We start from the raw sequence: 22,844 nt of genomic DNA, 5'->3' as shown, positions 1-22,844 counted from the left end.
GTGTTAAAGTTACAAAACAAAGGACATTTCCTTCTTTGGTTTGTAACTTTATCACTTTGATAAAAAAGGACAAACTTAACTTAGGAATGTAAGGATGAAGGAGAAGTGAAGGGTTTGATTGGTTAAATAAGGGTTGAAAAGAATGAAGAGCTGTATTGCTCAGAGAATCGGATTCACTGACCTGGACACACTAGTCTACAGATATGAGGAGTTAAAGTTTTCATATGGTATCAGTGATTTCTAGATCAAGGCCCCACAAGACAAAGCAACAGGCAAAGAGCACACTTTATGATAGTCAGAAGAATATGTTTAATAAAAATAATTAAACCTCAATTTCCTCTATAGAACTTCATAGAAAGTAATCCAATAAATTACAAATGACTTTTAAGACGTGTTTTCCTGCACTACATAAAGAATTATTTCGACTACACAGACCACAACTTGCAAATATTACAACTGTCCAATGAAAAAAAATTAAAATAATAACCAAGACAAAAAACTGACCAGGGTGACATTTGGGCTATTATCAAGCTTGAAATAAAAAATACAAATCCCATGATGCTCGTCATCTCAGTGATTACATGTATGAAATCTGAACACAGACGTCCCTGTACAGCAGTAATGTGTTTCATCATTCCTCTTGCATATTGGTCATTGTTTACTTAAACTTGTTTTTGACGTAGGTTTAACACTGCTTCTCTAGCACTAGCAGTGCTTTGGGATACGTAGAAAACAAAAGGAAATGAAACGAGCAACAGAAAAGTGAAGTCCAATCTTACGTCTACTTTTGTTTTTGTGCCATTTGTGTCCTAAAGAGGCTCAGCACAGTCGTCAATCCATCAACCCATCACTGGGGGTAGCAAAACATTAAATGTCACCTACAGCAGAAGAAGCGATGGCTGGGTGTTTGCTTAAGGGCACTACAAGTTTTAAGAGAGCAGAGGTGCAGATATACAAAATGACAGTGGCATGTAGAAGGTCTTTGCTTCCACATTTAGAAAAATACCATACTGTTAGTATTAATATACAACAAAAGATGCAATTACATTGCAAGCAAACCCATGATGAGCTCGCTATTTAAGAGGCGTACAAGAAAAACGCTTTAAATCAACATCAGAACTCAGGCGTGTCTTCAGTCTGTCGGTTCGTTCATGGTTTAACCCACTGATAGAGAACAATGCTACAGCAATACTAACCAGACTGTGTTTAACAGTGGCTTTCTGTAGCACAGGAGGAGCGCTCTGTCGCCCCCTCCTGTCCAATCAAAGACCTCATCCCAGAAATCACATGCAACTTATTAACAGTCACTGAGTAACAGCAGTCCTAGAGAAAATTACAAAAAGGTACTTCGGCTTGAGTGAACTCCAGTGTTACAGCTTAAATGAGCGCGTGCACAGATGATAGGGTGAAACGCACAAGCGTGCAGCACAGCTTGCTTGGACACACAAACGATGGATGAGAGGGAGGGAGAGAGAGAGAGAGGTACAGGATAAGGGCACTTCTAAATCTAGCTGAAACTCCAGTCATCAGCAGAGCGGAGTCAAGGACAGAGTGTACACGACGACAACAATGCTGCGAACTTCCAGTGACACAAGCTATTATTGAGCCCTTCCTGAAATCAGCCCATCTGGCACTGTGTTCAATTTCAAAAGACGATGACAGTTTAGTACAATCTCAGGTAGGGGTTTGAACTATTCAGTGCTTGTGCCGTGTATCTTCCACAAGAATCTGGCAGACAGGTGGTCATGCAACACGAAATGTTTCCTTCTGAATTTGTCGTGAGAAGAGTCGTGTTTTAAAGGTCAAAAACACTGGTAATGTGGTTCCACGAGTCTTACAGCTTACAGGCCGCCCTTCCTTGATGCACAACATTCAGACTGGAAAGTTATGGAAGCAGTAGATACCAGGTGAGAGGTCCAGCCAAACTAAAGGATGCAGTGGAAGCTCTCAATAAAAATAAAGGAAAGGAAAAAGGAAAGAGAAACGGGCTCTGACACACACACACACACACACACACACACACACACACACACACACACACACACACACACACACACACACACACACACACACACACACACACACACACACACACACACACACACACACACACACACACACACACACACACACACGGCGGGAAAACACACACGCATGCACATGTATATTTTGCACAGTGAAGCCAATCCATTGAGCACAGTTGAGGTATAAGATGCAGTCAATACGCCAGGGCTGCAGTAATATCATCCGTGTCATAACGAGTCCAATACACAGAGAGCACAACACTCTGTCAGGACCTCAGGGGGTCAAAGGGCAGTTTTTTTGGCACACAGTATAAAGGTTGTTTTCTTTCCCCACAGCTCCGAGAGTTTCTGACACTGTAAAAATAATAAATCAACAGATGTGCAAGTGAACGTGTACGACGTCTACTGTGGGTGGTAGCTAAGGTGCGGCTTGGACATGTTGGGACATGTTTGTAAGGTAATGGTGACAATGATGTTTCTAAGATCACTAATCCATGTGAATAATGAACCTTCTTGAAGGATTCAAACTCATGTTCTTCACTGAAAAATTAAGAATAATACTTCCCCCTCAAAGAGATATTAAAGAAGGGGCGTCAGCTATGTTTTTTTTTTCCATAATCAATGAGAAGAAATGTAGAAATGGCGTCTTCAGCATGACGCGGAGCCACGTGACAGGTGAGGCTGCGCGACCTTGTGCACTGGGGTGGGAACATGGCAGACAAGATAATCTACAGCTTCAGTGACATTCATTAGCTGCCCAAGTTATTGCTGACATATCCAACGTATGATCTGCAAAGCATAAGTGTCAATGAACCTGTCCAAGTACTGAAATATTATTTACAAGAGAAACCAAAAGTGTTTGTCAAGTGTCGCTTCTCCCCCAAACCCACCCCCCCAACAATCAAAATATATTAATAGCACAGCTCAAACGAGCGTGTTGATGTAGTTTCACTTTTTTAATAAAATTAAATCCTGACATAATTACAATAATGCCTTTTTTGTTGCAATTGTACATAATAATCGTGTGGTACAAGTTCACAGAGTTCAGAAATCTGCTAAAGTCCTGACATGCAAAATGTCTCAAAACAAGAACTGTACCTTGTTAACAAACACTGAAATTTAATTTCAGTTCCTTTTAAGTCAGTTTTTTTTCTCCATTTTTTTAGGTTTTTGTCTTTATTACACAACATTTTTAGTTAGTTCTTGTATTTACACGTAAAGAAATCACAACAAGTGCTGGAAAATCCATATATATGTGAATATACTGTATGTATACATTTCTAGGCGATACATAAATAAATTTATAATTATATACTCATAGATTCAGTCCTCATCACTGGAGTCTGAATCATCCGAGGATGAGGAGGAGCTCCCAGACTCTGATGAAGACGTCTCGCCTTTACCCGAACCTTCAGGACCACTGTTTTCTTTCTGTTCTGCCTCCTCCTCCTCCTCCTCTTCGTCGTCGTCATCCAACTCCTCGTCCTCGTGACCGTCCTTTTCTGCTCCTGCTGGCCGTACTGTCTCCCGCGTCGATGACTTGGAGGGTTTTGGCGGAGGAGGAAAAGGAGCAGGAGGAAGGGTGGGGTCAGTGTTAGAGCTCTGCGACTGTGTGGCAGACACAGGAAGGTTAAGGCCTGGAGTGAGAAGCATCCCTGGGTAAAGCATACTGGAGAGTAACAAGGGGTTAAGAGACAGTGGGTGACTGGAGGCTGCGGAGGCAGCTGAAGCACTTTGTGGGGCAGTGGCCGAGGAAGAGGAGTTGGACGCTGAGCAAGGAGTCGTGCTCAAACTCTCTGTCCTTTCTCCTTTGGTGTCTGAGGTTTGAGAAGGGGCTTTAGAGGCAGACGGCTGTCCTGCTGCACCACTGGTGGTTCCCTTTGTCTTTTCCTCTGAGCCTCCTGCGCCCTCATGAGCAGGTTTCCCAAGCATGCCGCTCATGCCAAGCAGGTTTGGCAGTCCGGCCATACCAGATAGCATCATTGGAAACATGGCGGCTAGGTTGCTCGCGGCCAGGTTGCTTGCGTCGGATGGCAGCCCCATCAGGCCTGCGGTCAGCTGCAGGGATTGTAAACTCTGGAGGTTTTGCTGGAAGGCCTGCAGGCTGGTGAGGTCCATTCCGGAGAGGAGGCCGTTGGCCAGCAGGGGATTCAGGCCGAGGGTGGAGGCTGCTGTGCTGGGTCCTCCTGCCGCCGCCGCTGCCTTCGCAAGAGGATTCTTGGGTCGACGTCCACGTCGACTCACCTCCTCAGGAACAATGGGTCCTGTCAGAATCCTGTCATACATACTCTCTGGGAGGTAACCCTGGATGAAACATTGAATATATGCTTGTTTAGCAGTTTTACACAGCAGAGCCAAAAATGATTCTTCATTAAACACTTCACAGTTCATGTAATAACATAAGGGGTAAACATAGACTGATGAGCCAAATTATTATGAGCAGCATGGACACTGTAGGCGTTGCTGCAACCTAATCTACTATACAGCTACTGCACTCCCACCTGACACTAATTCTTCACCCATTTATTCACCTCTCAGCAACATATTATACAATTACTAATCTACTGCCTTCAAAATTATCATGATGTTAAATCAACACCTCTCTAAAAACAGAATTATGACTCCATTAAGTATGATTTACTGCTGTAGTAAACAACTGAGTGTATTATTGACTCTGTTCAAAATGGCCTTCCTTGCTGACACAGCTTCAGTTTCTATATGGTGGATGTGCTGCTGTTTGACTCACCGACTGTTTGACCACATCTGCCCATTCAGGTGGAACTCCGTACTCCGGGTTCTCCTGAAGGAACCTGCACAGATCCTTCAGAGGAGGAGCAAAGGCTCCACCAACCTACAGGGAAGACGAATTGAGCTGCATGAAGCAAACTGCACAATACACAGATTTATGAAGTACACAGTTGTATCAGATGCATAGAGTACTCTTTTCTCTTATTATTCAGTCTGGTTAACAAATCAAATGTAACTTCCCCTGTGTTCTTGTTTGTAAACTGTCTTTTTCATGAATGATTAGGTTGATTATGGTAAGTACTGCATACATATGTCTGCCAAGTATCTGATTGTTAATATAGAAGGAACTGTCCTTCATTTGTACATTTGTAAGAGAGCATGTAATGTCTGGTCATAAGTCATTAGTCATAAATCAGCTTTTGAAAGGATGATTCTGATTTTTTATTATTTTTACATTCCGGGAAAAGAACAAGGGGTTATTACAGCCTCTCCTCAACATAAAGCATTTTAATTCGCTTTTTTAAAGATAATATTTGAAAACCCAATCAAACCCACACACAAACTCACCTTGCGTGCGTTTCTCCTGTTGATGATTTGGACTCGTTCCTCTCCTGTTAGGCTGTTGACGTCGATCTTGTTTGGATTCCTACAGCGGTGCCTCTTCTGCTTGGGCCGGCCGTCCTGGAAGTGGAACTGCATTTGCATCTTATTTACCCCCTGGATATAGAATAGTTTTAAAATGTAAATGTCCAACCGTAGGTTGTTTCTACATAAAATAAGTATTAGTTTAATAGTCATCCTCTGACATTTTTCTATACCTCCATCTATACGAACCCCCTTAAAGATGAAAACATTTTGTTAACTTTCCTGTGGCACTACAGAAACTATTACTATATTGATTGAGAGGACAGAAGAAAATACTCACAGGAATAAAAGCTCCTGTATCTGCTACAAAGCCTGGGTGCTCTTTCATCCACTGTTCAAGATCTTTCCTCCTGGGGGCGTCGTCCCCAGCAAGGCGGGTGCCGTCTTTGAGGTTGATGACTGGGACCCTGCTCTCTGTGTCTGCAGGGACCTGACTGGAGCTTGGTGCACTAGTCGTCCCCGTGCCCACCTGGCCGATACCACCCCAACCTGGAGGTACCTGGAGATAGATGGACACAGTGTTTTACATTTAGAATGCTTTTACTACAGATCAAACATTATAGACAGAGCAAGCTGAATATTTGTGCTGCTTTCTTGTGACAATATACCAGCGTTACACCACTGTGCTCCTCTTTCTGCAAAAACCCTTTACCTGATCAGGAACAGAAGGGACTTTGCTCCTGTTCATGAAGAGCAGGTCCATTCCCTCTACGTTCTTCCTCCTTCCCCTTCGCTTCTTGACCACGGGTTGGCCGTCCAGTACTCCGTTCAGCCTCATCTGACCAGTAAGAGCTGGAGGTACTGCAAGAGAACCAGCCTGTTAGCTTTGAACTACTGTGTCAAAAAAGTTAACTTTAAATGAAGAAAAAATTGGAGAAGCATCTGTTACATTACGACCAGACTTTTTTCACCTCTAGTTACTGGTCAAAAGGATAAAAAGCTCAACGATATGTCAGACTGAATGCAAACATTTTGTTCTCTGTAAACAAAGCCAGTGGTGCAGTCTTTAAAAGGGATAGTTCACAGAAAAATGGAAATTCACTCATCCACTAAGCAGAGTCAGGGGACGAAATCAGACGTAATAAAACAGAAAAAAACAACAGCATGCCTCTATACTGCTCGTGTTGTGTCATGGCATCATTTACACCGTGTTTTAAGCCTAAATGTCCTTTGATATCCGCCTCAGAGCAGCGTTCACACACACACACACACACACACACACACACACACACACACACACACACACACACACACACACACACACACACACACACACACACACACACACACACACACACACACACACACACACACACACACACACACACACAATCTCTTGCCCAAGGGGCGCCACTTCAGGTTGCAGACTTTTAGGCTTAAAACGTGGTGTAAATGACACCGTTTTTAATTGAATATGAATGTCGGGGCTTCCAGACACTTGGATGACTCTGCACGAGCAGTATGGAGGCATGTTACGCTTTTTTCCAAATTGTATTGGATTTGGCCGTTTACCCCTGAGACTCAAAGTGTTTTGTTGACTATCCCTTTAAGTCACCAAAAAGTACATGTTGCTGTCATCTAGTGGTGGTAAAGTAAAACAGGGGAGATCTCAAAGCAAGGCATATGCATGGGTTTTGGGGTAGTATCTGTATTTCGAATGGACACACCAGTCTGGAAGCTGCACTGAGGCTTGGTGATATCAGCCAGCCCTGTGTCCGAGGCGCTCTGCAGCTCATGAAGGCGGGCCAGGTACTGCTGCTGGGCCTGGGGGCCATCCTCGGACTCCAGGGGCCTCTTCAGAGGTACACCCTGTTTCTGGAAGGTCAACTTCAGACCTCCCTCCTGCTGTGGACAGACAAAAAAAAAAGTGTGAGACTAGTGTAGGAAAAAAAAAATGTTGAAGTAAACAAAAAGGTTTATAAAAAGGTAAAAGGTACCCTTAATTATTTTAATCTTTGTCAGACTGTTTATTACACAATGAAGCTCGCTCTGCCTGTTTGTTTATCCAGTAATTTACTGATCATAAAGTTACTTCAATTCAGACAAAAAATTATCATGTCAATTTGTAAGAAATTTGTATATATTAACAGCAAATATTGTTCATGCATTTTCTTGTTAGTAGTATTGGGACAAATAAACACACAGTGGGTAGTGGCTAGCAGGGCGGTGGGTGAAGTCTGTTCGTAATTTGTACTGGGAAGCCATGCCAGAGAGAAAGCTGCTGTCTGCATATACAGTCCAGATTGTAAAGGAAACAAGCAGCAGGTGTTTGAGGATCTATGGTGGTAGAAAACATACAATTTAAGAAAATATCATTATCGGAAAAACAACATTTAAGCAGAGGAATAAATTAAAGAGAGCATGCCGAGTTAATTGCCACATTGCCGCATATTAGAAGACACCCACAGCCAAGGTCTATGTTTCAGTTACATCATAAGCAAGACCCCTTTAGTCTAGAGAGGCTTCAAACTGCACCTTATTATATTCTCACGATTGAGTGATTTGTCCTGATGTAATCATAGCCTCGGAGCCCAATTCATATTGAGTGTGTGGGAAAAGAGATGGAGGCTGCTATTAAATTAATCTCTCCTCCTGCCAGGCAGCCGAAACCACTAATCATACCCAAAGGAAAGACGGAAGAAGAGAACCAGAGCAACATGCTGAACGCGGCAGCTAACACCAGCCATGGCAGCAGAAGTGGTAGGGTCCTACGATTAGGGCGAAGCGGAGGGAGGAGGGAAGGAATGGGAGAAATCAACATACATCGTTGAGTTTTACTGAGAACTCCTTGTTTTCTGCAACATGCTTGGTCACCTTTGACCCCTGTGGCGAGGCAGAGGGGTCCTCGCACAGGCTGTTGGCATTGTCCAGCAGCTTGGTGGTGTAGAAGGAGGCCACAGCACCTCCAGGCTCATATACCCGGCGTGTTCCCGGCCACTTGCCCTTCAGCACTGCCTGGCAGATGCTGTCTAGGCGGTTGATAATCACACGATCCTAAAAAATTACAAATTAAATTAAATAAAAAAAAGTAATGACAGCACAGATGACCCACAAATTCAAACACTGATTTCCCCATTGCCCACATGCTATATTAATAATAATACTGATAATATAATATATATAGCAAGGTGCTTTACAAGGTAACATTTTAAAACTGAAGGCAAGATAAACAAGATAAAATAACACAATATAAAAAAGACGGTAAGATCAGAACTAGGAGACAGCACACCGACAAAAATGTGTCAAAATATCCGATATGTACTTAGGTGCAAGTCAATATTCAGCTTATTTTCTTAATTTAAATCATGAAAACGAATCATCATAGACAACTACACGTTGTATTTGATGACCAGGTGAATAATGACTATGAATATCCACAGGTGCAGTGCTGTTGACCACACTGATTCTGTTCAGTAATGTTTAAAATGGTCTTTGAGTTTAGATTCTCTGCAAATCAGTCACTGTCTTTATATATCACATGTGCAGTTACTTACCTTTGGCCAGTAGGATGCAGCGAGCATGTATCCTCCTCCCTGGAAAGGATGCGAGGCGTTGTGGTTGATTCCATTCTCAGCCACATGAATGTCTTGTGTTTCATCCTGTGTTGTGCTCAGTGATGCCACGCTGTCCTCATCGAAGCCCTTTACACTTGTTGCGACAGGCACTGACAACGTGACAAGAGAGAGAGACAGACATTAATATCGAATACTGTATGATAATATTATATAATAATTCAATTTGAATAGTTACTTAATAATAATTACAAAATCCAATACAATTGAAGTATATGGTGACCACTTCTTCAAATTGTATTGGATTTGGCTGCAACACTGATCACCCCTGAAACTCCTTAAGTGTTTTGTGGACTCCAACACTTCACCCACCCCTCCATCGGTATAGTGGTGAGTAGATAATGAATTTTCATTTTTGGGTGAACTATCCCTTTGAGTACTCACCTTTCTTCTTTCCTTCCTCTCCTTCACTTTCGCTGTCATCAGAAGATGAGGAGGAGGAGGAGGACGACGATGAAGAGCCAGAGGAGCAAGATGAAGAAGAGGAGGAGCTGGACCCGGAATGTGACGAGGAAGAAGAGGAAGATGATGAAGAGGAGGAGCGGGATGAAGAGCTTGAAGAGGAGCCATCTGAGTTAGACTCTGAGCCACGCCTGGTCTCCCGACGGCCTCTCTTGCTAGCCTTCTTGGGTTTCCTCTCTGAGGAGTTGGGTGTGAGAGGTTTGGTTCGTGCTGCCACCATCTGCGTCTCATTGTCCCTCGTCTCTAGAACAGGCTTCTCTTCGAGACCTGTGGGAGTAGCTGGTGCTTGACGAGGGCTCCAGCTCTCGGCCGGTTTCTCCCTGCTCTCCTCCCCCTCTGAGGTGGGTTCCAATTTGGGCACAAGCCCACAGGACTCTGTGTCTCTCTGGGCCACCAGAGGCAGCGGAGAACCTGTCAACACCGAGCTGGGGGCCTGGTGCTGAGTGTGGAGGAGTGGTGTGGATGTGTGTGATTGCTGCTGTGCAGTTTTAGTTTGGCTGTAGTTGCGTTGGGCAGCCATGAAGCTGAGCTCAGGGTCTCTCAGAATGTGGTAGTCTGTGCGACTCACGCCGTGCTTGGCCGCACCAATTAGCAGATCACGGTCATGGGTACCAGCTTCCCACCAGACGGGTAAGTCAGAGCTCATCTGGCACAGCGAGAGGCGCTCAAAGAGTAATGTATGTCGAAGGACTTGTTCCCTCACCTGGCGAAGCAGCTCTACTCTGTACAGGGTGCGAGACGCTCGCTCCTCTGTGATGGGCTGGATGGTGAGAGATGGGTCAACCGCAGAGTCTGAAACAAGGAGAGAGACGCAGCAGTCAGAGTCGGTGTGTGAGAAGAAGTGAAGACAGCTTTACAGGTACAACCCAGAGACCTGTTTATGACAGGAGTTTAAACATCACACTGTTTGTCTTTCCACTAATGATTAACCTTATCAACCCCTCTACCTCAGCACTGCTGAGCCAGCTTGTTTACCAGGGTGCTACTGACCTCTCTAAACTATCTACAACCAAGAGTACATGTAGTACAAAACTTCCTGAAGCAATGTTAAAGACCACGTCTTGAGTAAAGTGTTTCATTGACTTCAGGCAACGCATAATACACAATGCTCTCACTATAAATACAGTAGGTATAGGAACAGAGACTTGCTATCAAACAAGCCCTTGGGCAAAATAATTAAGTTATCGGTTCTGTTATTGGTACTGGGGATTTTTGTGCTTATTATTGATAATTTATTACTACATTGAAGTTATCTTACAAATGAATGTGTCCTTTTCTTTAATTTCTTGATGTGATAAGAATATTGTTTAATGTTCCAGATGGATAAGCAGTATTGGTAAGAGCAGTAGTATTGTTAAAATCTTAATGATACCATCCCTAATTATAAATTGGCTAACATCAACATTTATTTGTTTGGGAAAAAAGGAGTTGGACAGGCATAATTTTTGTAATCATCAAAATGGCAAAAGTATAATGGTCTTCTGAGAGTCCAGATTATTAATTTGATGTATAGAAATAAAAACTGAGGGTTTCACTTAATGTCTCTGTGTATGTAAGCAAAAGCTCCACTGACCTCCCTCCTTGGGTGGCAGGCGGCACACCCGTCGGCACATGGCGGTGAAAGCACACAGGTATTTCTGCAGGCTCTCGTCAGTCTTCTTGTGCAGCCGAGCCATGGCCCTGAACTTGGTCCAGTCGAAGCAGCCGAGGGTTGGATCGAAAACAACACCGAAAGTGGAGACCACCCGGTAGAAGTCAGCTTCTTCTCGCCTGGTCCACCTGAAAAATAAGGAAAATTTACCTCGTAATAACGTTTTACATAGAAAGTCAAACATACAACAACATTTTTGTTCAAACCGGCAAGAGTTAAATTTTATTGCTCAGCCAATTGTTGATCTGATCTGAAGGTGTTACCTTTGTTGGCGTTCAATCTTAGCAGCCATCTTGGGGTTGAGGGTGTCGTTGAGTGTGGGGGGCAGCGGGCAGAGCGGAGCAGACAGTATCATGGACGGCTGGGATTGAGACTGAGACTGGTGGATGTGGAGGATCTGCCGACTTTTGGTGTATCGCTGGGAGGCTGTGATCAGACGCCTCAGCCTGGCTGTCAACACCGAGGACGAGGGCCAGTAGGCGGTTTCACCTTCTCTCACTGGAACTGGATCTGGATCTGGGTAATATACAATACACATTCGAATACAGATAAATTAACAGAATAGAGTATTGCCAGGTTTCAGTAAATTTATCATGTTGAATTTCTGCTGGTTAATCACCATTAAATTACACATACTTAAAGTTGTACAAAGATTTCTCTAGCGTGTCTAATACTCACCTCCAGGATTGTCAGTGACAACCAAGTCTCCAGGAGAAGAGGCGTCATCCTGCAAGAGAAGACAGTTCATTTTAGAGAAGGACAGTACCAGAACATCATATTTAAAGTATAAGAAATGTGATGGTTAATCACAAACTATCAGATATACAGGGAATAGCTTCCTCAACTCAATAGTTCTTTCTGGTTGAACATGCTCCTTCACTTCTTGTGGTCTTACCTCCATATCGTCCTTCAGTAGAGCAGGAGCAGGCTTGTATTCTGGATCATCCACATCCCTAAACAAGCACAGGTTTTTATCATTTCTGCAGCAGACAATCTTCACTGAAACAATTTAAATAATATATCTTTAAGCTAAACATATTAAAAAAAAAAGAGCCATATAATGTTTTTGTGGGCCCTGGTGTTATGTACCCACCCATCCATGAAATCATTGCCTCTCTGTTCGGCAGCGATGGCCTTCTCATCTGGTCGCCCCACACGGTCTAGGAAGCACAGTGTAGGGTCTGCACGAATAGTGTTGTACTTCTCATAACCTGAGAGCACACAGGAGGAAAAGCAAACAGTGACATAAGAAATAGATAATATACGGAAACTCTTAGATAAAGATAGATAAACACCAGACAACACACAAAAGCTGGTTGATTTCCCACACAATCATTTGGTATCAATAGAAAACACTAAAACACAGTAGTAAGTTGCAACAATTTAAATAATTAGTCCTTAACCATAAATAATGTGACTGTCACACAGGCTTGTTAATGATTAGTGTCAAATACAGACTTTTCCATATCTGTAAAACACTTTGAAAGTAGAGTAGAAACAAGGTGAGTTGTATTCAAGTAACCAAATTGTATAAAACAAGTCAGCAGGAGCTGAAGTTTCTCACCATGCTTATATATACCCAGGAGTAGACACTTGTCGGAGATGGCATCCCACCACAGGGCTGGCAGCTCTGAATGGTCGGGCTCTGGCACCCAAATCTTTATCTCACTGAGGAGGAGAGTTGGACAGATATTATGTGGGATCATTTTTATTGATTTTATTCATTTACTGATATCCAACAACCTGACATAGTTCCTGTCTCTCTGCAATTTAACTGTGGATCACCCCCTATTTGGAGGATTTTTATTTTCATTGTGAAACAACAAAATGAGAACTGTAAAGCAATTTATAAAAACTGATCTAGATAGTGTTTTCCTCTTCATCAGTAGTTTTGACAAATCGACAGTGTTTTACCACAGAAGACAGAAAATAAATTCCATCTTCCACCAGCAGGTGGAGCCCTAGGACCTTCTTATTCATTTAGCTGCTCAGCTGTTTCTTCCTTCAACAGGTTGATACCATATGCTAATGGCCGCAATTTTAACTCCAGAAAAACATAGTTAGACAATTACTTCACCTCGATATGGAAACTCTACTCTTTGCGTTTATTAAATTATTAAAGCTGCTAAATCCATCTGACCTCCCTGACTTTTATGAGTCTGCTTTTCTTGTATCTGAGCTTCTCCATAACCGTACTTTGCAGTGTTAGGTATCGTGTACCATGCTCTGGTAATTCTGTTATATTTGTTCAATTAAATAATTAAGAAATTAAGAGTCTTGAGACTTGAAAGTTGTATAAAAGTATAAAAAGAGGATGCGCATGTAAAGTAAGTAAGTGAATGTGAATAAGGTCAAAGTTGAGCTCACCTGGAGTCCACGCCGTCCAGCACATTCTGGGCCTGGCTTCCTATCACCTCTTGTTTCAGGTAGTAGAGCATTCTGACCCTGAGCAGCACCCTGCACAGACAAAACCCAGCGGTCACAACAAAGCCAACAACAAACGCTGAGTGAGCAGAACCCACACTCACACAAAACACACACAGAGCTCACACACAACCTGTTGAACACAATCCAAATGAGTGAAATGTGGTACAATCCAGCTGCATTCCTAAAATCGTACTGTATAAATCTGTCATTTCACTCCTGTACACTACAGCAATGACACTCTTTTGAATATATATATATATATATATATATATATATATACAGAGAATGATGTAGAGCAGAGAACAGCTATACATCATTAGTTGTGCAGCCCACAAAGCAGGACACACACCTAACTCAGGCTGATAGACAAGTATACAATCAATTAGCTTGGTGACTTATTGTATCGACATTATTGTATGGTGACGTCACAGTGAGTCACGAGCAGCTCCACAGCCAGGCTCTTAGGACGAACACACACACACACTCACACACGCACGCGAGTCTCTCTCCACTCGTCATATGGCTGTGCTCTGGCAGTAGATGAAGGCTGGGAAGTCGAGGCTGACAAGGTAGAGGGAGGGTGACTCACCAGGGAGACATTAGCTCTGTGATGCATGATCACACATCCCAGCCAGTAGGTTTTGAGCACAGACGCAGCAAAGTGGTGGCAACCTCCGTGCGATGATGTTCCAGGCTATAACGTCTGACATGCCTCGAGATTTCGCTTAATGTAGAAAGCGTTCTGTGTAATCATTTTGTATGAACACAAAATGATTTTTAAATTCCATGGTGTAATGTCTGCCATTGGGAAAAAAAAAAACGTGGCGCAGAGCTTTAAGGATTTCTGGCATGCAAACAGTGGATTTTCTGCGGAGTGTTCTTATTGCTATGGGGCTATTAATTGTCCTACAATTACAGTAGCCTTTGTAGAATGGCTGCATCTCAGAGGATGTGTGACATTGTCAGATGAGCAGGGGGATTAAGGAAAGATCCAGACAGGAACATAATAATAAAGCTCTCAGATTAAACATGACATTTTTTAACCAAATCAATGCAAATTAGACATAACAAATTATAATTTGTCAAGTACATTGTCATTCTTATTATTACTGATGTTTCTTTACTAAACCTGCCTGTTTGGAATGGACTGTTTACTTGTCCTGTGTTAAAGCTCCGGAACCACTCCAGAATTATTCCTATTCATTAGTGTGTCCTCCTCAAACAGTTCTACAATATACCATGACCCTTTTTTGCTTGTGTGCTGGACAGTCTATGGTGCAGAGTTAGAAAACTTTGTGTTCATCCTGCCTGTGCGGTTTGTGTACAAGTTTGATTGATTTACTGAGCTGGTGTTTTTTCATACATATTACAGAGCTCAAAATAAAAGCTCTGTAATTCAGCTCGATATAAAGAATTGCAGCAACAAAGTGAATGTCATGGTTTAACTTTGAAGACAAATGACAGGAAGTGATTTTATGAATGTTGCTGCTATGAGGGAGATCAGCACCTGCAACGCCCATGAATATCTGGGTTAGTCCAATATGGCAAAAAAAATTGTTCTAGCTGTGATTTTGACCCGCGGTTTGACCTAGTTGCCAACTGCTGCTGTAGTTTATCAGAGAATGTAGAAGAAGGCATGTTCAACTTGATCCACAGACTGAGGGCGCGCTGCCCCGTCCCCACTGGCTGCAAGGCACTAGTCACCTGTTTATTCAGATTTTATTTATATTGAACGTATCCTGTGTCCAAATCACACTAAATTTGACACTGCTCTTCACTGGACTAATGACATTACACATGGTAAGTGCAAACCCGATAAGATGAACGGTTCGCGATGTATGCGTTCCACAGACAGACATTTGTGGAAAACATTTGTCCGTTACATGCTGCCTGACTACTGATGCCTGAAACTTTTATGTTACATTAATTACAATAAGAACCAGGAGGCTGAATAATCACCTCTCTCTGTAAACTCTGATACTTTGAACCTCTTTGTATTTGCTCTATTTTAAAAGAAATAATTTCTACGGCTACCATATTCATCCATCATTCCACGTGGACCTGTGGACTCTCCTGCCAAGGCTTCTCTACAATGCAGCTCCTCTTTGAAGAGCACTGAAAAAAACTACGTACTGCTACACTTAAATATAGAGAAGCAGGCGCCCCATCTTTCTTCTGCTATAACTCAGCTGAATATTGTTATAAATGAGCTCCACATCCTTCCCTGATTCACTGACAGGACCAGGAAAAAACACTGCAAGGCTCTGAGGTCTGTCTGTCTGTCGAAGTGATGGATGTCTGTGGTGACCAGTCTGGACTAGCAGCACTGGTAAATCAAAATCTCGAACTTCCTCCCTCTCCCTCCTACACCCCTTCATCCTCCTGTGGGCCCGGACCCGCCCAGGAGCAGCTGCCGCTTCCTCCCGCCTGTCAGCACGGCACTTCATCATCACTCTCTCCGTGCCTTTTGTTTGTCAGTGTCTGTGGGAGTGTGATGTGGTTCACTTAAAGAGAGAGAGAGCCTGTGGAGGATCCCAGCACAGTCACACGCCGTCTTTTGGCTGCAAACACGGCAAGTATGCATGACATGAGCGGCATGCAGAAAATCCATCGTGGCCTGTTCACAGAAGACAACCAATGAAGCAGGGAGATACTGAGCCAAATACCTAATTCTGATTTAGAATGCATAAACAATTTGATGTGCTTTCTCAAAGCTGTATCTTGTCTGATAAAATCGTCAGTCTTGTATCTTTGTAGTGTACTAGATGCTGATATTTTTATATAAAAAGCACAGGCAAAGTGCTTGTAAACTATGATGACTCATGAAAATCAGAGTTTTCAACCTTTTGCTTTTTTCTTTCACACATCTGGACACTATCAGGATATTTCCGCAATACTTCCTATAGTTTCCACTCCTGTGTGAGACCCTCATTCCTGCATTGATAGCACGATAAGGAAGATAGTGAACGCCCCATCGCACAACGCCCACCCAACCAGTCACATTCCAGGTCCTCGAAGTGAAAACGCAGAGGTCAGCAAACAGCACTGACTGCGTGTCCCTGTCTGCCCAGCTTGTCACATATTGGACAATCCCTGGATTCAGCACTACTGCACCAGAACACAATGGGGAACTTTCTATGGAAGCTGCAGCACTCTGTGTCCAAAAGCCTTATGGACACAACCCCCACCCTTAAAAAAAAAAAGAAAGAAGCCATCTATTTTGCTGTATTTCTCAGCAGCCCATGTTTTGATAGCAGTTATCTTTTTTCTCCTCTGTCTGTAAATAAGAGAGATCTATGATGGCCATTAGCCGGGCTGAAGTCTCATTAAGATTTGTATCAGTCAGCTGGTCAAGATGTGATGCACGTCCGGTAATGAATCAGTAAACTGTCGCCTCCAATAGACGCTTTAGTGCCTCCTAATTACTGTGGCTTGGAGGTGCCGCAGTTTTAAATTTGAGCCATGTGCAAATTGTATTTTCATACACTTAGGCTTCATTCTATTAAAAACAAACAGATACAATATGTGCCATGAGAGAATAATGACCACCTGCCCATCGCTATAACAGCCTGAATGTTCAAACACAGGCGCAAGAACACACACGGCCTCAACCGCAAGAGATACACCAACCCAACAGCAGACCACCATGTGAACTGTAAGCAAGTTAAAAAATAAAAAAACAACTGCCACTTTAATCTGATAACACTACTGATGACACTACTTTGGATGGTCCAGAGTTGTATAAAGAGTTGTTACTTATAATTCAGTGGTGTAGAAATGTCTATAAAAAGTGCTACACATGGTGTGAATGATGAAATGTGTCACATTGCGTGTGCAGCATGATCTAGAATAGCACTCAGTAGAGCACATACCTCCGCAAAGGCCCAACAGTCCCTTTAAATTCAATCAAGCTGCACCAAATTTCACGTACTAAAGAGAAAACACTGAAGATGTTGGAAGACACCCTATATCATCATGTAAAAGAAAGTGAGAAGAAAATCACACCCCGAATCGGATCCTCACCAACATTTTATGGGTTCTTTCCTGACCCATACCACATCCATCCACCACTTTTGTGGTGGTCTTTTCAGTTGTTGGGAACAGTGCTGAAAACATAACCCCTTAGCGGAGGTAACAAAGAGGCATCAGGAAACACCTACTTGTTGCAGTGGTGTTTGAGGTGTTTCTTGTAGCCATCGTCCTGCAGCATGTGCTCCGGGTTGTGTTTCCTGAGCCACTCCGCTTTGTGGATGTCAAAAGCGCTCGACTGTGTCTTCATCTTCTTACCCTTTCTGCCCCGGGGGACTGGGGCAGATAAACCTAGTGGAAGAAGAAGAGGTAGAAAGTCAAAGGTGCACTATAGAAAATGTGGTAAAATCCTAAACCCTATTTGGTTCAGTCTACCCATGAGTAACTATAAAGACAGTTAACTGACGGTTTAAGTCCCAAGACTCACCGAGGTGATTCTGCAGCTCCTTGGTGTGTCCATCCTCAGTCGGAGCAATCAGGTCCCACATGAAGCTTTTGATTTTGTCATCTCCACGGTAATGGACCAGGCAGTATGCCAGTAGAGCCCTGCAGATCGACTCTACATCCCGGTCTGTTAACTGCTTCTTAAAACGCCCATGGTTGAGAATGTCCTTCCATCGACCCCATCTTGAAAATAAATGCAAAATTTAGACGAAGTAACACTTCTTTGGGTACACAAGGAACTTTCATTCTGAAATTCTATTCAATTCCATGCTCCATCTAGAGCTTGGCACATGAATTAAATAAAAATAAAAATAAAAAGACTTAAAACTTAAAGGTCACTGCGATGTGAACTATTTCATTGTTTTCTTTATTTATTATTACTTTTAATATTTTTTTCCCTTTTAGCTGAGCGCAAATGAACAGCTCTTTTATGGTGTTTTATAGTGTTAGTTAATTGTTATTGTTTTATTGGATGTTTGTCAGTGCAGTGTCTATATCTTGTTTTCTGGTATTCTTTTACTTGCACAAAACCATATTGCCTTGGTTAAATTGGATTTTAGGGACATATAAAGTGGAATATTTCTTTCCTGTATTATTCAACATCCACTTAACTTTGTGATCATCACCACAACTTCTACTTTTTTAAATCTTCTTACCCGTATACAAGCAGGTTCTTCTCTACTCTGAAACACTCTGTGCGCCCGTAGCTGTTGAGTCGGTCATGGTTTCGCCGGAGCTTCGGTTTGGTTTCGTCACTGTCGCTGTCGCCCTCTGAAAGCTCCGCCAGCTCATCCTTGGTGGCACTGAATGGCCTCGTCTGTTTTCTGACCCGAGGAGTATCGATCACCAAACTATTCTGTAGAAAGGGAAATGGGAGGGTAAACAGGATTTCAGCAAAGATGATTTGGATGAGGTATTTCTTTGCAAGATGCAACATCTTTTTGTGCAGCATCCTAATTATCCTTATTCTGTAGACTGTATCATTTGTGTTGATGGTCCTTACTCTGCCATTGACCATATCCATATCGATGTCGGCCTTTTTGGCCCACTTGTCCCAGAAGTTGGGGTCATCCAGAGAAATGTCTGTACGGTTTCCAGATGCCACAAAACTGGCCTGAAAGCAAACATCATAATCAGATCAAAACATCATCAGATTTTCAGATTCTCGTATATTTATTTCATGTCTAAAATATTAAACAGGTTGAGATTTGTAAATTGATAAATGGTATATAAAGTTGTCCGAAATTACACATCAAATTAAGCTCCAATTTACAGCCCTTGTGTTAGCGTAGTATTATTTAACCATTTCATTCACCTTAGCAAAGGTGGAGCCTCGTCCTTCAGACTCTATGGTGATGGTCTTTGTCCTGCGTTGGAGGATCTGGTCGATGTCCTCCTCACAGAATTTGGCCCCTTCATCCTCGTCATCCATGATGGCCCCGTAAGCACCACGTCGCAAGAGATCCTCGATCTCCTTCTTAGACAGCTGCTGCTGCACCGCCTGGGAAACAAAGGAGCGAGGACGAACAGTTAGGATCAAGAAACGATATCCAATAAATAAAAATAAACGATACTGGAGAAAAATATTGATAGAAATAGAAAAGCGTGGATCATAATAATACACACTCCTGTGAGACAAAGCCTGTTTAATGTACACACACACACACACTGGATTATTAAAATTATATCAGCAGCCACGTATCAAAACTAAGCAGCTGTTTAGTATGCATGATGTTCAGTCAGACCAGATGTGGAAACCTGCTAATAGCTCAACCTCCATATAGTTCAGATAATTCTCAGAAGGGATCAAACGCAGCTAAGTATCCCCCTACACACTTTACACACTGTTGACACACACTCAAAAAAAGAGATGAGACTAATAGAATTGGGTGCATTTCAAGTCAAAATTTTAAAAATTGAGCTCCAAGTTTTTGGGGGTTTTATCAGCTATGTGTCTTTGCTTGGCGTCCTGTTTTTATCTGCCATCTGTTACAGTGTCGCTCTGATGTCATCAAGAGAAACAGGTGACTTTTATTTAGTTGAAAAGACAATTGGACGAAACAAAACCTCAATGTTTTGTCCATAAATTTCACAAATTTAATTAAATTCAAATTCATTGAATTTTAGTGTAAAAGATTTACTTCTTTGATTTTACTAGTAACTGTGTGATGACTGTTAAATCCAATCCAGGAGTCCAGGTACACCAAGTGAAAAACATGGATAATAAAATGAGTGTTACGTTTTGTCTCAATAAAAAAATGTGTAAATGATTATCCCAGTGCGGTACCAGTTCGTGGAATAATTTGATAACGAAATATTTCAGTACATGAACACTTTTGCTAATAACCAAATTAGATGAGCTTAATTGAAATGCTCTGTTCTAAATCATTTGTGGAATCCTCAAAAATAACTTACCCCTCCCCCAGCAGCTCCTCCTCCCAGGCTGTTATCTCGACCACTCATGCTCTGCAGCACTGCTTTGTCCAGGCCAAGTTTGAGACTGGCACGATCGAACATTTCCCGCTCGTACGAGTTCCTGGTGATCAGGCGATACACCTTCACCGCCTTGTTCTGACCAATCCGGTGGCAGCGAGCCTGGGCCTGTGGTGGATTGAAAGTTAAATGTACATGCTCTTGAATGAGTAGTATGTCAGACACAGTATCTTTCAATTTCTGTAGTGTCAAGTCTTGCTGCCAGGTAATAAAATAACTATATTTGTACATCAAAAGTTCAAATTGCTTCTACTGTTAAATGAGTGTCATGTGTCTCTCTCGTACCTGCAGGTCGTTCTGTGGGTTCCAGTCAGAGTCAAAAATGATACAGGTGTCTGCTGCTGTGAGGTTGATTCCCAGGCCACCAGCCCGTGTACACAGTAAGAAAACGAAGCGGTCCGATTCGGGCTTACTGAAGCGGTCGATGGCAGCCTGCCGCAGATTCCCACGCACACGTCCATCTATCCGCTCATATAGGTACCTACAAGACAGACATGACCCATGATCCCACCATTACAGCCATGGCACTTATGGACTCCCATCAACACCTGGGAAACGAAATCCTGAAGGATAAACCTGTTCCTATAAGGAGCGGTTATGCCTTTTTATCGTTGTGTCCACTTTCACCCCCTCCCACAATGTGACCCTTCCTGCCCTCCCCAGGGTATTCCACTTCAACTCAGGAGGAACCTTACAGAAACACTCTCCTGTCTACTGCGGTGAAGCCCTGAGGGCTTCTGAAACCTGCTGCTGAACCCTGACTGAGGTCTGCGCTGTGCAGCATCTCACATGTTTACAATAGTTTACGGTTTGCTCCTGATGCTGGTGGGAAGCCAGGAGAGAGAGGGAGAGAGAGTGAGAGTGAGAGAGAGAGAGAGAGAGAAACAGAGGCATGAGAGCAACAAAAGGACCTTCATAGACAAAGATCCAAAAAAAAGAACTCAGGAGACTTGAGACTAAAAATAAAGACAAAGATGATAACCAAAAACCAACACTCGTAGTATTAACAATTCAAAATCATCTGATCAGATTCTAAACCTTGATTTTAGTTATAAAACCTTCTCCGTGAATGTCTGAATGTTCCTGATCACTCCCATTGAAGTTTCTATTGGGTGTTTTATCCAAGATGCTGCTGACACTGTGTGACTTGCAAAGCAAGACACAGACTGAAGCAGGGTGAGAGCTCATAACTTGATTCTCAAGGCTCAGAGCTAGCGATCGCACACAGAAGCTTTATGGCCATTACGTGACCCAAATCACTTTCCATCTGAGAGCACAGAAGCAGTTTATAAGGATATCACCTGCTTCTGTGCTCTCATATTTCCAGATCTGTGCTGTAATTCTTAAGATTGGTCAGCAAATAACAAATTCTTCATCATCTGTTACCTTCTCTGAATGAGGTAGTCTTCCAAGATGTCCAGGCAGCGCACCATCTGGGAGAAAATGAGCACCTTGTGCCCTCCTGCCTTCATCTTTGGCAGCAGTTTGTCAATGAGGACCAGCTTCCCGGCAGACTGCACCATGGCCTGCAGGTGAAAGTCGATGGCAGTGGGGCTGTAAACTTCCCTGAAATCCTCCATGATCTTCTCTTCTGCCCCTGACAAAACAAACACGGATACACAGGGAATAATGTGTTTTAATGCTTCTTGAGTTTTTCTTCACAAGAACAAGATTTTATTTCATTTGCCTTCATTTTAATTCATGATGATCAGAGCTTTACAGTTGTACTCAAGCAGCAAAAATTCACTGTGCAGGTGCACAAAAAAGAACCAAGACAAATGATTATCCTGTCTCTGAGGATACATCAACACAAATGTAGTAGTAATAGTTTTAAAATGCATCACTTTTACTTCATTTACACTTGGCGTCTGCACTACTTTGGAGTTATTGAGGCATGTTTTAGTTTGAAAACTGAGGTTTTGTTTTCATCTGGACGGACAGAAACAGATACTTTTGGAGACAATGATGCAGAGGACTATGTTCACTTCCTGATCGAGCCTATCAATTGTGACAACCTGGATTTCTCTGCAGGATTTCGCAGCAGGTTCCACTTCAGGTTCAACTCAATAAATACCCCATTTTCCTTCCTTTCCCTTGTTTTGAAAAAGTGTGATTTAAAGGGATAGTTCACCCAGAACTGAAAAGTTCCTAAAGTGGCTAAGCTAGCGGACGTTAGCATTTCCAACGGTCCCTGAATGCACCTGGTCAGAAGATATCAGCATACGTGTACACTATAAACATGGTGTAAATGACGCCGTTTCGAGTCGAATATGAATGTCGCGGCTTCCGGACACTTGGATGAAACCACAGGAGCAGTATGGAGGTATGTTATGGTTTTTCTGTTTTATT

At 42.7% G+C, this 22,844-nt stretch overlaps 1 protein-coding gene across 8 annotated transcripts in view; it reads right to left on the bottom strand.

The window, feature by feature from the left end:
* Positions 1-2,965: 2,965 nt before the first annotated feature.
* Positions 2,966-22,844, bottom strand: part of chd9 (chromodomain helicase DNA binding protein 9) — a 74,184-nt gene continuing 54,305 nt past the window's right edge. For 5 of the 8 annotated variants that reach the window (XM_035154674.2, XM_035154715.2, XM_035154723.2 and 2 more), the window contains 24 exons: positions 21,882-22,092; positions 20,781-20,976; positions 20,418-20,603; positions 19,318-19,503; positions 19,006-19,116; positions 18,659-18,858; positions 17,986-18,185; positions 17,690-17,849; positions 13,470-13,559; positions 12,667-12,770; positions 12,196-12,313; positions 11,998-12,055; positions 11,781-11,829; positions 11,366-11,618; positions 11,025-11,230; positions 9,374-10,243; positions 8,912-9,081; positions 8,181-8,411; positions 7,085-7,262; positions 6,070-6,218; positions 5,698-5,916; positions 5,340-5,489; positions 4,771-4,875; positions 2,966-4,328 (listed from right to left, as the gene is read on the bottom strand). In XM_035154674.2, the coding sequence (XP_035010565.2) occupies positions 3,348-4,328; positions 4,771-4,875; positions 5,340-5,489; positions 5,698-5,916; positions 6,070-6,218; positions 7,085-7,262; positions 8,181-8,411; positions 8,912-9,081; positions 9,374-10,243; positions 11,025-11,230; positions 11,366-11,618; positions 11,781-11,829; positions 11,998-12,055; positions 12,196-12,313; positions 12,667-12,770; positions 13,470-13,559; positions 17,690-17,849; positions 17,986-18,185; positions 18,659-18,858; positions 19,006-19,116; positions 19,318-19,503; positions 20,418-20,603; positions 20,781-20,976; positions 21,882-22,092 (5,381 nt within the window). In that variant the 3' untranslated portion in view covers positions 2,966-3,347. The remainder of the gene's footprint in view (positions 4,329-4,770; positions 4,876-5,339; positions 5,490-5,697; positions 5,917-6,069; positions 6,219-7,084; positions 7,263-8,180; positions 8,412-8,911; positions 9,082-9,373; positions 10,244-11,024; positions 11,231-11,365; positions 11,619-11,780; positions 11,830-11,997; positions 12,056-12,195; positions 12,314-12,666; positions 12,771-13,469; positions 13,560-17,689; positions 17,850-17,985; positions 18,186-18,658; positions 18,859-19,005; positions 19,117-19,317; positions 19,504-20,417; positions 20,604-20,780; positions 20,977-21,881; positions 22,093-22,844) is intronic. The other 3 variants (XM_035154682.2, XM_035154698.2, XM_035154691.2) reach the window with 3 other exon arrangements.

The sequence above is a fragment of the Hippoglossus stenolepis genome, chromosome 1 (assembly GCF_022539355.2).
Source record: "Hippoglossus stenolepis isolate QCI-W04-F060 chromosome 1, HSTE1.2, whole genome shotgun sequence".
NCBI lineage: Eukaryota > Metazoa > Chordata > Actinopteri > Pleuronectiformes > Pleuronectidae > Hippoglossus > Hippoglossus stenolepis.
Note: the sequence above shows the minus strand (reverse complement) of the source record. Positions and strands in the feature narration are given on the sequence as shown.